The sequence below is a fragment of the Phalacrocorax carbo genome, chromosome 5 (assembly GCF_963921805.1).
Source record: "Phalacrocorax carbo chromosome 5, bPhaCar2.1, whole genome shotgun sequence".
NCBI classification, from domain to species: domain Eukaryota; kingdom Metazoa; phylum Chordata; class Aves; order Suliformes; family Phalacrocoracidae; genus Phalacrocorax; species Phalacrocorax carbo.
The window spans coordinates 59,328,775-59,343,338 of NC_087517.1; the positions used below are offsets into that span (position 1 = coordinate 59,328,775).

Sequence of the window (14,564 nt, forward strand, 5' to 3'; positions counted from 1 at the left end):
TGACATGACTTATACAGGGTCCTAAATTTATACTACGGTCCAATAGTTATTTTAATACATTTGAAGAATTACAAGAACAAGCTGCTACTAAAATCCTGTCATGGAGGTTTCTGGAATGACAAGTAACTAGAAATTATAATAATATAATTTACATTTTAGGTGAAGCAAATATAATCCAAAATATTTATTTGATAAAGGTGAATAATGTAGTTATTGTTATTGGCTGTGTTTTAATGGCTCTGGCTGATTTGAGCACACTTGCAGATGGGAAAGATGCTACAACTAGGTTACATGACTCCTGGTATTGATGACTTGTTTAGCTGCAGTGCAATCTGTAACATTTAATGCATGGCTGAGCTATCAGGGAAAAAAGCTCCTGATAAAATACAGCTCCAACGTCAGAAGTGGTAACTTAGAAATTTAACATAGGAGAAAATAACTGTGTTGATTTAAGCAATTAAAAATAAACACGAAAGAGAAATTTTAATTACTGTAGGCAACAAAACCACTTCAGTTGAGATTAAATATAGCTGGTGTCTCTCTGATAACTCTTTGGTGCCATTTCAGTTAATGCATTGATTTTAAGGGATACACTCAGAATTTAATCCTATTATCTATTAAGATTTACTTAGTTTAAAAAAAGAAATATAGTACTCCAAAATGTCCTCTGCTAGTAATCACTAAGAGGCTACTCTGCAAACTCTGGAATAACTGAATACACCTACCATGGCAGTAGCGCACTCACCTCCTCTTACACAGGGTGCTGTAACAGAGCTCCTTATTGACTTTAAAAGAAGTCAGTTCTGGAAAATCATTCTGTTTTAATTATACTTAATAAATTACCAAATAGAGAAGAAAAATAAGAAAAGTTTCTTGCACTGACATCACTTTCATAAACTCAGTCTTCTTAGAAGCAGAGAGAGTATTTGCCAGATGCTGCTATTGTGAAAGAATGATTTTGCATTAATAATTCATCTGACACCTGGATGTATTGGCATAAACAATGACTTTTTACAAGATGATGCAGTTCTAATTTAGGAATCGCTGCTTCATTTGTTTTCTCTGTATCTTTCGTTTAATCCATGACATTTAACACATAGACTGGCTCTATGGTGATTTTCTTACCGCATCTAGTATGTTGAGACTATAATGGTTAAAAGTATTTTGAAAGGACCAAATGTTTATTTCCAGTGAATGGGCAATTTTAAAAAACTGATCATAATATATTACACTTCAAGGTCAAGTTGCAATCTAATTGGATTCTGTAGCTGTCTAACAAGTTGCACAGACACCAATGAAACTTAATAGAAAAGTTCAAGTACAAATGTTAGGTAAATTTATTTTTCATAGTAAATTCCTATGAAACTTCAACCATTAATTTGACTTCAAAAGTAATTTCCATAGAGTTTATAACCATACTGTTAGAATTTGGCATGTCAATACTATGTCATCATGAGTTAGAAGGCTAATCTTCATAAGTCTATTTATGGAAAACTTATTTAGAGTTGCATTCTAAATAGGATTTTAAGTTATTTAGCTTAAAGATTTTTTCTAGTAACAGACAAGTCTATAGTATTTGTATTACACTGATTATGCAGTAAAGCTGTGTTCCCATGCCCTTTCTTGGGTGAAGATAACACTGGCTGAAAAGATTATAACCCCTAGACAACCCTATCTTTCCTCATGAGAAGTTACTGCCTCCTTCAGAGTGACAGGCTGAACTGCTTCTAAATTCACACCCATCAAATTAAGACGGTCTTTTCTACCAAATTTTTTCTACCATTTTGACTGGAAAAGGTAGGCAGGTTCACATGAACCCCTTAGCTAACAGACTGGAAGGGTGGTATCTCCCCCAGAGAAGTGATGAGTAGCTCCAGATGGCCTGCAGGAGGTAATCTTTCTCCTGATATAGCTGCAGTCAGGGCATTTGGACACAGCTTAAGAACAAAAACCAGAGAATACAGATCTTTCTGTAAAATGTATCTGTTAACAACTTGCATACTTTAGATTGCCTCTTAAAGATAGTCAGATACCTAGTGACATGCATTAAAGCTGCTATCTGAGATGAATTACAAAAGCACCGTTCTTGTATTTCCTTGGCACATACACCTGTATACTAGCAATATTTTCGGCACCTTGCCACTTGAGGCAAAATCATACCTGACAGTTGTTAACAGCAAGGATTTAGCCCACTTTACATTTAATCCTAACTTTTAAAGCCAGGATGATTATAACCCATTATTCCATGTTCTTAAAACTGCAGATTGTGTTAAATATAACTTAAAGAAAAAACAGGAGTTTTGCCATGAAGAAAACATGGTACATTCTATTTAATGACAATAAACAAAAATCCTTGAATTTTATTTTTGTCTTTGTTCTGGATAACCCATATGTTTCCAGAGTTCGTGTGATCTCTGGACTGGAGAAAAAAATGCCCTACAGGTATGTAAGTATAACTTCCTTGCTTTTCTTTATGCCAACTTTCTAAGATTTATTACAGTAAAACCAGAGCAAAGTGTTTCCAGTGTCAGAAACAGGATGCAGGCTATGTCAACACCAGCAAGTAATTCAGAGCAAAAGGAGTAGCCAAACAGACTGAAGCAGCTGGTGCTAAGGTCCCTACAGCTATACTACATATTTGTTGTTTTACTTTGGACTAGATTTAGTCCAGTTGATTTGATGACCCCATTGTACACTGATGACACCCATGGTTTTAAGCTCAGTGATGAATCATTTGTTCAGATGCTTTTAAGAGCTCGCGAGCATTTAGTACCTACCTGAAGGAGAACTTTTGGGTTAAATTCTTCCAAGAGTAATCTAGTACACATGCACCAAAACAGCATCAACAAATGGTATGGGGAGATGCTGGAGGGATTCACTTCAAAATTACACTACTGCTTGAAATCAAATGTAGGTTTACTTCATTCTACTAACAGACAGTGTTACCCAGTCAGCCCATTAAAGCTTGGAGAAGACATCTGACAGCAGAGAGAATACAGCACCAGATGAATTATTTACCTACAGAATTAAATGAACCACCAAGCAGATGGGTTTCAGTATTGGAAGACATGGTGCTTCTGTCCTGTTGTAGCCACTGCAACCAAGATTTTGGTTTTTATCTACTTCAGAAAAGGAGCAATAACCTTAAGCTATTGTAAGGAATAGTTAGTGTGACAACTGGACAGATTAACTTGTAAATGAAAAACGCAGTATTGATTCTCTTTAGAGAAATCTCCCCATTTCAGATAAAAATTAATCTGAGGACCACAGCCATTGGGAAACAGATTGATGAAACAGGAGATGTGACAAATACTTGTAAGGTTTTCTAATGGGAAATGCTGTAGGAATCAAACTACATTCCAAGTATATTTTTTATTAACTTGCAAGATAGCAATAATGATGGCTGTTGGTGTTTAATGTCAGATACAAATAAAATTTTTCTTTTCCACAACATGTTCTTCAGTACGTCTTTACTCATCTTCTTACAAGCTCATTCATTATCAGTCTCCAATAGATATTTAAAGATTGTTTTTCATTGGTTTAGCAAGTTATTTAATCTGTGGACTTCTCTTCAGATAGCAGAGTAAGTCTACTTGCTGATTTCTCTTTCAGGATCTACTTCATGCAAGTATTCACTATGTATGTCCCAGTAAGAAGGCTTGGTGCTTTAGCAGGCATCTTCTGAGAGACACAGTCATCCGTAAATTTTAGTACAGGTTAATAATGTCCAGGAGTCTTTTCAGCTTTTTCAGCAGGAAAAATGAGAGAAGTGGGAAAAGACAGACATGTACAAAAGGAAATACGCAAGCTCCTATCTTGTGTTTGCATACATAGAGACCTCACAAAGCATTTATATTTACTGGTTTGAGATGAAGAAAAGGACAGACTTCAGAATTAACCTGAAATGAGTGTAATATTCTTAACCTAACTTCTCCCTACATGACGTAACTGTTGGTGCTCATCATCTCCTGAACATGCAGTATATATAAAAGTAAGAACATCTCAGGAGCCCCTGGTTTATAGCTTGTTTTTTTCCAGAACTGATGGAGTACAAGGCCTCTTCCAAGCTCATCATCAAGCACAAGGAATTAAGAACTGTCTAGTCACTGTACTAACAATCAGTCAATTTATCCTTCTGAATATAAAGGTACTCTAGATTGCCAAAGCCAGTCTTAAGCTTGAAAAACTTCTATTTGAAATCTTTGCATAAATGACCATAAAAGATCCATAATGCCAACCATCCCTCTTAGTCTGTTTTGTGTGGATGGGTCAGTCTCCTCTAGGCAACTATTCCAGCTCTTTTTGAGGTGAAATCCATTCACTTTAATAAAACCTAGAGAAGGAGGTTACTAGTCTTCTCTCAAACCATCACCTATAACATCTGAAAATAGTGGCACCTATACACTTATTTATTAATTATTCTTGTAAACTAAAATTAGATAGTGATTGACTTACCTGATGCACACAGTCTAAGAACTGTAAGAAAACAGGAGCAAATCCGCTACCCTGACAATTGAGAGTCAGATTACTACGCTGACTGAATTTATGACCAAAAGAGAGCCATTCTTTTTCCACCAGCATTCGGAAGCCTTCAAGTGTCCTATAGAAGGGATCACTGAGTAACTGCACCAGAGATACTACCTAGATCACAAGACAGGATATATTGTGTTAAGAGTGACAGAAGTTAGGAGAACACTTTAGTCAACGAACAGAAATATTCCAAAATCTGTTTATAGAACAAGGAAACAAAAGGCTTCATATAAACTCAATTACAAGTATTTTACCACATATATTAAGTATTTTCATAAAATGAAGCAAATAACATCTCACATGAAAAAAATTTCAATTAAATTGAGACTTTACAATATCTTTAAAAGTAAACCGGAGCAACTATAGACTTTGAAGTCATTATCATACTTACCACATTTAAGTTACATTTGAAATAAACCCACTTTTATTAATAAGGATAATAAATGTTTATAAAATAGTGTCAGCTACCTCAGCAAAGCAAGAACTGGTCCTGAGGGTGACTTTAGAGTTTCTGCAGGTTGCCATGCTATGGTGCTCACCAGCCAACTTCAGACTGCTTTTATAGGCAGCATCTCAGGAGACTTTAAAATGCAGCACAGACTTCTTTCACTTCCAGCTATGTATGCCCCTTTCTCTATTCTTCATTGTTTGACAATGATTTCAATAATTATGTTAACATTCTGTTGTGGGTTTGTTTACCTGGTTTATCAGGATGCAGGCTGCACATTAAGTTTTTATTTACTAAATTACTGATATCTGCGTTTATCTTCTGAATTATGAAGCAACTACGTGGACACAATGCATCCATTAAATTAGGCAGCGGGTCTTCCGTCACCTAATTTATAGTTTGCTTCACAAAGTTATCTGTTGTGGTGACCTGCCCTTGCAGCAGGCATTACAGTCACTTTGGCACAAATTTGGTTTTCTCCCTGTGTGTGGTCTCCTAACTTAATTTATGAAAAGTGAATGGCAAAAGAAAATATTCCTCTCCTTGCCTCCTGTGTTTAAAGTGTACCATGTGTACAAAGATAAATGAACAGTTGTGGCAACTTCATCTTTCCTTCTTACATGTGGTCAGGCACAGGAATGCAGGTTTTACATCTGAGCCTTAGAACTGTTAAATCCATCAGAAACTTTGGAACAAATTAATTTTAAGGAACTCTTTCATGGTGTAAATTGCAAATGAATGCAAGGATTCATGCAGTCTAGTTTCAACACAAATTCATTGTTATACCAAATTATCAGTCACTGTGTAAAAAAGTATTGTCTGGTGTTTTTTCTTAATAATTAGCTATTTCAAGGTTTTAATAACAGCTTACTTGTGCAGTAATATCCCAGCCATCTTCCAAGCAAACCATAACAGAAGAACCATTTTCCAGGAGCTCAGAGATGATCACACCCAATTGCATTATTCTGTGAAGCTATGAGGTATTACAAATAAGTAACATACTCAAGTATAAGATACATTTCTAGATATTATCAATAAATAGAATATTTTAATGTGTAATATTAAAATATGTATTCTGAAATCTACACATAACAGAGAAATGCATTGATGCAACAGATTAGAAAGCTATACAATGTAACAGCCTCAGTATTTTAATCTGAACTACAACAAAACTAAACAAAGATTTGAAGATAGGAACTTAAACTATTAAAAACAATGAGTACTGTAATAAAATAGCTGTCATAAAAAGGAGAACGGGAACAACATGGTTGACAGATTTATTGTAGAGAAATTCCATCCTGGACTTAACACTAAAATAATTTCCTGTGAAAGGTTAAGGTTCCATAAAGCCACTACGTACTTTGACGGGAGAACCCATGTAAGATATTTCCAAGATAATATTTTTAATGCTCAATCCCATGGAAGTTGGGAATTAGTGAGTATAATAATAATAAAAATAATGAAAAAATGAAACCACAAACCTAAAAACAAACACAGAAAAATCCAACTTCTATAATCTGGATATAGTTTAAATAGATTAAACAGTGTTTCTTCTACTTGGGCAGACTGGCTAAAACATATGGGAAGAGGATACATTAATTATTTGCATTCTAATATTCATTATGCGGTGATACTAAAATTCCTTGAGCAGGCGGGTTAGTTAATTTCTCTGGGAAGGGTCATTGGCTTGAATGAGATTGATTCAAACATGATAGGTATAAGCAGGTTAAAGAATTTAGGTGAATTTGAGCAATTTTATCTTACTATGAGACTTCACGTTATTTGTTACTAAAAGGAAAATCTATATGATGTTTCTACCATTTTTGTCATGCTATGATAGCATTCTTGGTAAACAACATAACAGACAATATGAGAGCAATTCAGTTTTTTACAGTAGAATGAAACTGCTCTTTGCAGAGCCCCGAATACAATCCAAAAGCAGTAGTAGGAAAGATGAAAGCCTGAAAGAAGGGAGAAAGCAGTGTAGGAAAACAAGTAAACAAAAGATGGCAAGGGAAAACTAAGTTCAGAAAGTACAGAAGGCACACAAAAGTGACTCGGGGAAAACAAAATAAAATTGGAGGGAAAAGGATCAACCAAACAACAGTTAAACCCTAGAAAATTCATCCTTGTTTAGGGCAGTCTGATTTTTTCCTCTTAAAAAGACCCCAATCCAATGAATATTACCATGGAAATTGTGATAGCCATTACTTAGAAAATAAAAGAACCTAATTTTCCTGCAGTTTTTAATAGGAAAAGATTGAAAAAACCACCACTTTTAAAACCAAGCAGTTTGTTTATTTTTATATTTTCTTAGACAGTAGAATAGAAGAAAGGCTGGTTTTTTGCTGTCCTTAATGAAGAAACTCATATGCAATCTGGTTATACAGATTCAATATAAAAAATGCAAAATACTATATTTATCATTTGTATTCAGAAGCTAGGGCAGCACTTCAAAATTCTTCTTACGTATTCACATCCTTATAAAGAAATATTTGGCATATACAGTGTTAAAATCAATATTGTGTAACTTCTATTGCCCAGAAGAGGAAAGCTTAATACAATAAAAACACATTTCCAAGATGACAGATCTATGTTCTTTCACAGGAATAGTAGAAAAATGTGTCAAATCAGTTATAAATTAACTTTATCACATAAGTCACATAAGACATGATTTAAACCACAGAAACATGGTTTAAATGTCATACAGTTAGTGTGTGACATTATGATCTTGGCCTGAGCAAAGACTGATACACTATTACTTTTCCCCTCAAATATGCCAAAGAGAGTAACTCTAATGTTATAATCTCCCCTTGATCTCTGTGCTGCTATAGGGAGATGTTTATTTCATCACTGACATTCAATTAATTTATCTACGCTTATCTTTTATCAACTTTCTCAACTACTTTGTGATTGAAAATGTTCACATAATAAGGGAGTCAAGTCTTCACGCTCTTCCCACTTCTCCCCTTCCTGAAGAATGTGCTGGCCAGACATGGCGACGACCAGCTCCTATGCTCTCTAAGGAGTGATGACACCTCAAGGGAAGAAATTAAGCCACCCCTTGCACTGTAGCACATTTCAACCAGGAGTACATTTTCTGATGTATAATTACTGAAATGGCTGTGTTACATATATTTCCTCCTTATGAAATCAGCATTAGAGTCTATTCTGTTTTCTACAACTAATTGTATTTGAGAAGAATATATACAGCAGAGAAATCCAAACATGCAACTGTTAAATACCATTCACTATAATTAAAATGGTTTTAAATTTACAAAGAGCTTTCTCACACCCTTCTTAATTTGAATCTTGCAAAGTTACTTCCAGTCTTGCCTTTGTTTGGTTAATCTTTATGTAAGGGAAAAAAAGGAACAAATTCACAGAGAACAGAGAGAACACACGCAGTCCCCTCTTCCCTGCAAACACCTCACCATATCCCACCACAGGTAACAGATGCTAGCTTATTTGTTAAATACTTGTGCATATGGAAATTCAGGGTGGGAACACATAGAAGAATAGAATATCAGTTTTGAAATCAAAAGGCTCATTTAGTGTTCTATACATTTTTCTGATGTTTAAAATATATAAGATAAGAAAAAGCAGTTAAAACCAAGACCATATAGGCAGAAAAAACCAGTCATCTCTACTTGTGTACGTATTCTGTGTTATAAACCATAAATTATAAAAAATGCCTCCCACATTTGTAAATGTTATGATTGTATGAAAATAATAATGCTTATGAAATGACAGAATTGATAGTATGCAAAATAATTACAATGAACAAAGAACAGCTGGTTAGAACACAACAGTTCTCTGTCAGAAGAGCCTGAAATTTATTTTGTGTAAGTAGTACTGCTTATAGATTATTAGAAGTACCTGTCATATACATTACCTGTGGGAACCATTCTGACTCCCCAAGTGCTTTGAGGAATGTTGCCTCAGAATCTGTAGGAATAGTGCTGGGAACACAAGCTCTCATCAGCTTTTTAAAGCTTGCTTTTGTCTGTCGGATGTCACTGAATTCAACAGGAACAAATTCACAATTCAAAGCAAAATCAAGTTTGAATCCCTGTGTGAAAGGACAACAGTAAATGTAAAATGTAATTTAAAAGGGAAGGATATTTTTCACTTAAAATCTCATCATATCTCAAATCTTGCCTGCTTTGTTGCTAAATATTTCAATTCCTAATGGAAAAAATCTGTTCAGTTAAACACCTGCCCAGGGTAATAACAATCCTTACAACACTTGCGAAATGTACCATACTAAAGTACCCATCTACTATTCATAACAGCAGAATGTACTGCATGGCAGTCATATATTTAATAAGAATAATAATCATAGCAATAATAGTAGAAAAAAACAAAGTTGAGCGATAAATCTGTTATTTATATGCAACATAATGTGCTTTCTTGAGGATTTTTAAAGCAAAGCAACAATAAATAAATGAAAATTAAAATAACTATCTGGATGACATACCATCAGTGCAGGACAGATTCTAGCAGTCCAATAAAGCAGAAAAAAAAGCAACCCCCCAAATCCAAAAAGAAGCCCCATAACTGCAAACTAGCTGACACATCTAAGTGGCCACTGCATGTTGAGGCAGTTGTTTTTCTGAAGTACCTCATTCAGCACAGAATAGCAGTCAGTGAATAACTGATAATTTCCAAGAGGTATGTGAGGTTTGCCTAGCAGAATTCTTCATGTTCTGTTTTACTTACTGCATTTAGAAAATGAGCAATAAGACAAAAGGACTGAATTAAGAGATCAAATTAGCTAACTGAAAAAAAAAGGAACTGTGATGAAAAGGACAATACTGAGAACATTATTAAGAAAAACAGCTCTCATCTATGAACCATCACTGAAAATCTTCACAGCAAATTTTTTCACTTTTCTCCAAAATTGCTCTTTCATGAATTAAACTGGGCCTGGACATAGCTTTCATTAAGCTGCTTCATAGGATGCCAAGCAAAAAAGTAGGAAAGTGAAAGCCCAGATTTAGTTCTGGTTGTATTTCAGCACGGTGCAAAAATAAAGTCAATAGCTCAACTAGCAAACTTCCTTTTTTAGAATGCTAAGTTGTAATAATGTATGATAAAAGTAACGGTGAAAAGTAGCATAATTTCCTTAAAATGTTATCTATTTCTATTTGTACCATCAATTTATGTGCCATGATATTTAGCAGTATAAAGCAATTCCTTACAGAAATCAGGATCAGTTGATTGCTCTGCCAAGCCCTTTACAAAGTCAGCCAATTCCAAGTTAGCAGGATGCTAACAAAAGCTAGGAAAATACTTCAGAATCAAAAAACCAAGATTTCTTCATACAAAAACAAAAGTTGAATTGATCTTATAGACTAGATACAATTCAATGAGAGAAGGGTTGAAACAATCACTTAATCACTATGTAATTGTATTCTTACATTTGCTAATACACTTTTCCTTAGGAATGCCCAGAGATGACTCTTCTCCAAAATTGTATTATTAAACAAAACAAAAAGACAGTGAAAAACCCATAAGCTCTAAATCAGCAAGGAAAGCAACCAGCAAAATATAAGGATCCTTGAAGTAACGTTTTTTAAACAATTCCAATTTATATACATCCTACTGGACTTCAGACTATTTCATGTTGATTTTGTCCAATGCTTGTGGCTTGTACATCCAATAGTCAGCTCTTTTCATTTTCTACATAATAATACACACCTATACAGTAATACATTAAAAATCCTTTAATCTATAATGTATTACCCCCACTTAGTTTGCGACTGCTGATACATTAAACAACTTCCATTTTTTGCCCAAGTGATCTAAACGGTCACTTCAAAGCAGCAGACTAAAGATGCTTCTACTACATATCTTTAGATGCATGATTGAACTCTTCACTCATCATTCATTAATTCAATTAAAAAATCATGCAAATGTAAATGTAAATAATTGTTATTATTGGATTATGGCAATTTAATTCTATGTAATCATTCTCTTGTGTTACTTTTCCTGTATTCCTTTTCATTGAAGTGTCTCCTTCGCCTTCTGGTGGTTGCAGTTATAAAAGAAGACATAGCAAGATGAAAAATTGATATGAACAGACCTGTCTGAAAACTTTTGGGAGGAATGTTCTCCAGAAAAGCAAATGAAAATGCCAAATCAATAAAACTGAAAAAATCTGCAGGAAAATAAACAGTTTTCTTACTGTTCAAAAGAACAGTTTATTCTAATAATGACAAATAATGTTTACTTTTGAAATGTCTGTTTAGTCTTTTATGTTATATTCTTATGCTTTATTATATTAAATCAGAACACTGATTATAGAAAACAGGATATTTCTATCAATTATTGTTGTTATGCTAATTATATTAGAAAGCGATAGAATGTAAAATAAAATCTAACTACTTAAAAATGACTACTTTGTGTTCCAATGTGTCATGAAGATACCAAAAGGAAAATGGATTTGCAAACCAATTACAACCAAAGACCAAAGTAAATATCTGTAATATAACCATCACTAATACACAACAACTAATATACAACTGAAAATACAAATAAGATATAACAGAACATTGAAATAAAGAAAAACCAAATAAAAACAAAATTTGCAAAGAATTTTGATTCATCATTCTGATTAGAGCATGATTCTTTCATCTCCTGATATAACACAAATTCAGAAAGAATTGAATACTGATATATCTTCCTACTACCAATAACTGATTTTGGAAGTTATATATTTTTTTTAAAAATACAATATTTTATATATGCTCACATTTCTAATAAGAAAATAGAAAACAATTAATTTTTCAATCTTTGAATGCAGAGAGTAATCTGCAAACATTTTCTAAAAAAAACTACCAAGAACTATTATAGAAGATACCTGTTTCTTAAATGGCTGCATCTAAAATATTAAAATCTATCCAAAAAGGTTTACAAAATCATAGATGTCATGATCCTCTTAATGTAATCAAATCAGGATGGACAGACTTCTGGGTTGGCCTTATTGACATCAGTTTGGCTTCATGTGCGTTTAAGTGTTGCCCACAGTAAAGGTGGCTTTCTTCTCTAGTAATCACTTTCCTGACTAACAACATTCCATTTGCTTCATAATATATTTCAACACATCAGGAAAAATAAAATTGCACTTTAAATTACCAAATAAGTCTGTTTAATGTTTCCCAAAATAGAAATCACTGAGATAACGGCTCAGCTGAGCATTAAATGTGTAGTCATTAGAATCAGAGTGCAGCAGTATATATTCAGGTGTAATTAAGTGTGGCTCTGAAAGCAAGAACTTACAGATACAGAAATCCAGCACCTCCCTTGGAATAGCTCTGAACAGTCTCTGAGAGGGGCAACAAGCTCCATTGCTGCTACGCCAACCCCACTCCATTTGCCTACAGTCCCATCATCCATTCATCTTTATACCAGCAGCTACATTGAGCAGAGCCAAACTCTGCTGCCCTTGCTCCCTACAAAGCCAATGCAGGGAGGCAACTGAGACAGCAAAGACATGGTTACTTCCGAATATGAAGGCTTTGCTGGATGCTCTGTTGCCTACCAATGTATTTTTTTCCTAGCCATGTCTTTCCCAATTTGAATGCTCTTACCTTCTACAAAAGCTCTTCCATTCCTCTAGTCATCTGTTACCCATCTTTGTATTTCTTAGCTCTACTACACATCAGCACTTGACCAAAAGTGACAAATAGGGCTCTACTCGCAGAACTTCTGTGAGTTTGAGCCTGATCTTCAAGGTAATTTAGCATATTTAAATTGTTGTTAACTTTCTTGTATTATATAACCACAGAGCTTGATTTTTCACCCCCCATCCCACCAAGTTCTACAGCATTAATTGTTATTCTGCATGTAGGAATAACCCTTCTAAGAGTTTACACCTTTAGGAGAGTTATCCACCTGCCTTATCTAGAATATTATTTACTCTTTGGTAAAAACGTTAGGGGTATTAAGCTCAAGCAAAAAAACCTCTATGTTAACATGAAAAAAAAAAAGCCATTACCCGTAACTGAGATTTTTCTCCAAATATATAGAGGGCTGCTTGCCGTCTCAAAAGCTGACTTTGCAGAAAAGCGCTGCTACTGTACGAAGTGGTGTTATCTTTCCCTGCAAGTCTTGCACCAACATCAATGAACGGAGTCTGAGTGTTGATAAACCGGTTGCTTGAACGAAGACTTGCCCATACACCTTCATAAAGATAAAAAACATTTTAAATCCTCTTTGCGTGAGGCACTGGATATCAGAAATATTAAGGCATATGCTAAAACACAATTTGGAAAGTAGAGTGCTTAAACTCTATGTCATTTGCATCCCTCATAGGACATAATTAACTGGAATAATTAACATAGGACATGTACTGGAAAGAAATATTTTAATACGAAAATTGTCAAAAGCATCCTACTGCATAGTCATTTAACCTAAGATACTAATCCAACTCTGCACAATACTTTCTACTGTAGAGAAAATGGTTGCTATGATATCAGTAATACAATGATAAAATTAATCACAATTTGCAAGTAATTAACATCCGTTTAAATCTATGGAAATGAAATTTCTAGTGTTGTTCTTTTCAGAAGCTGAGACAATAATTTGATTTATTTCCTCGTCAAAGGCATATTATTTTGGAAGCCTAGTAAGAATATTATATAATTACTTTGTTAAAAAATGGAAATAGTATCACTTAAAGTTCCCTGTTACTAGAATTCTTGTGTTCATTTCACCCTACACAATAAATAATATCAACCATATTGAATTATAATGAAAATGTATACAAGGATGATCAATTCACTTATTGTATTTCAGAATAAAGAGGTCCATATTAACCCTTGAAATGCCATGATGAAAATGCAGAATGCCATGAATTTTAGTTTTTAATTGCCCATGTCTAATGGACAAATAGAAATGAAAACGAATTTAATGAATCACAGAATCCCAGGCTGGAAGGGACCTCAGGGATCATCTAGTCCAACCTTTCTGGGAACAGCACAGTCTAGACAAGATGGCCCAGCACCCTGTCCTGCCGAATCTTGAAAGTGTCCAATGTGGCAGAAGTTCTTTTTTTAATCATGTGTTTCATGACTATATTCTAGCAGATGTGACTATGGTACAGTTGTCTAAGTAGAAAGGATGCCTAGAAGATCACAGTCTTACAGTTTTAATATGGCAGTAAGATCACCATTATTCTGGCAGCAGGGCACGGTACAGAAATCCCAAAGGTAGCAACAACATGAGCTCGACAATGCACTGTGATGTGGAACCACGGACTTGCATCTGAAGGCAGCACAGCAATATCTGAATGGCATTGTACCAACCTAATAACCTGTGCCTCTCAACAGCATTTTCAGTTGCATATTGTGCCTTGCTGATGCAGCTATATTGTCGCTTCCAGAGGAGGAAATTCCTACAGCACAGACATGCTCTGATTTGATCATGCTTAAAAGTAAGTTTCAACATAAGATAAAGTAGTCATAAACCAGATTGCCAAGGCCTGTTTAGTACTAGCAAAAGAAAAGACAAGTAGTGAATATTTTTCTGTTTCTTGTGCCTTAGTTAATAACATCGATTTTGTGAGACTGTTTTTGTGTGT

General features: G+C 34.5%; 1 protein-coding gene across 8 annotated transcripts in view; it reads right to left on the bottom strand.

Moving 5' to 3' along the window:
- Positions 1–14,564, bottom strand: part of SBF2 (SET binding factor 2) — a 288,417-nt gene that overhangs the window by 19,216 nt on the left and 254,637 nt on the right. For all 8 annotated transcript variants that reach the window (XM_064452705.1, XM_064452699.1, XM_064452704.1 and 5 more), the window contains 4 exons: positions 12,981–13,165; positions 8,874–9,050; positions 5,850–5,951; positions 4,456–4,641 (listed from right to left, as the gene is read on the bottom strand). In XM_064452705.1, the coding sequence (XP_064308775.1) occupies positions 4,456–4,641; positions 5,850–5,951; positions 8,874–9,050; positions 12,981–13,165 (650 nt within the window). The remainder of the gene's footprint in view (positions 1–4,455; positions 4,642–5,849; positions 5,952–8,873; positions 9,051–12,980; positions 13,166–14,564) is intronic.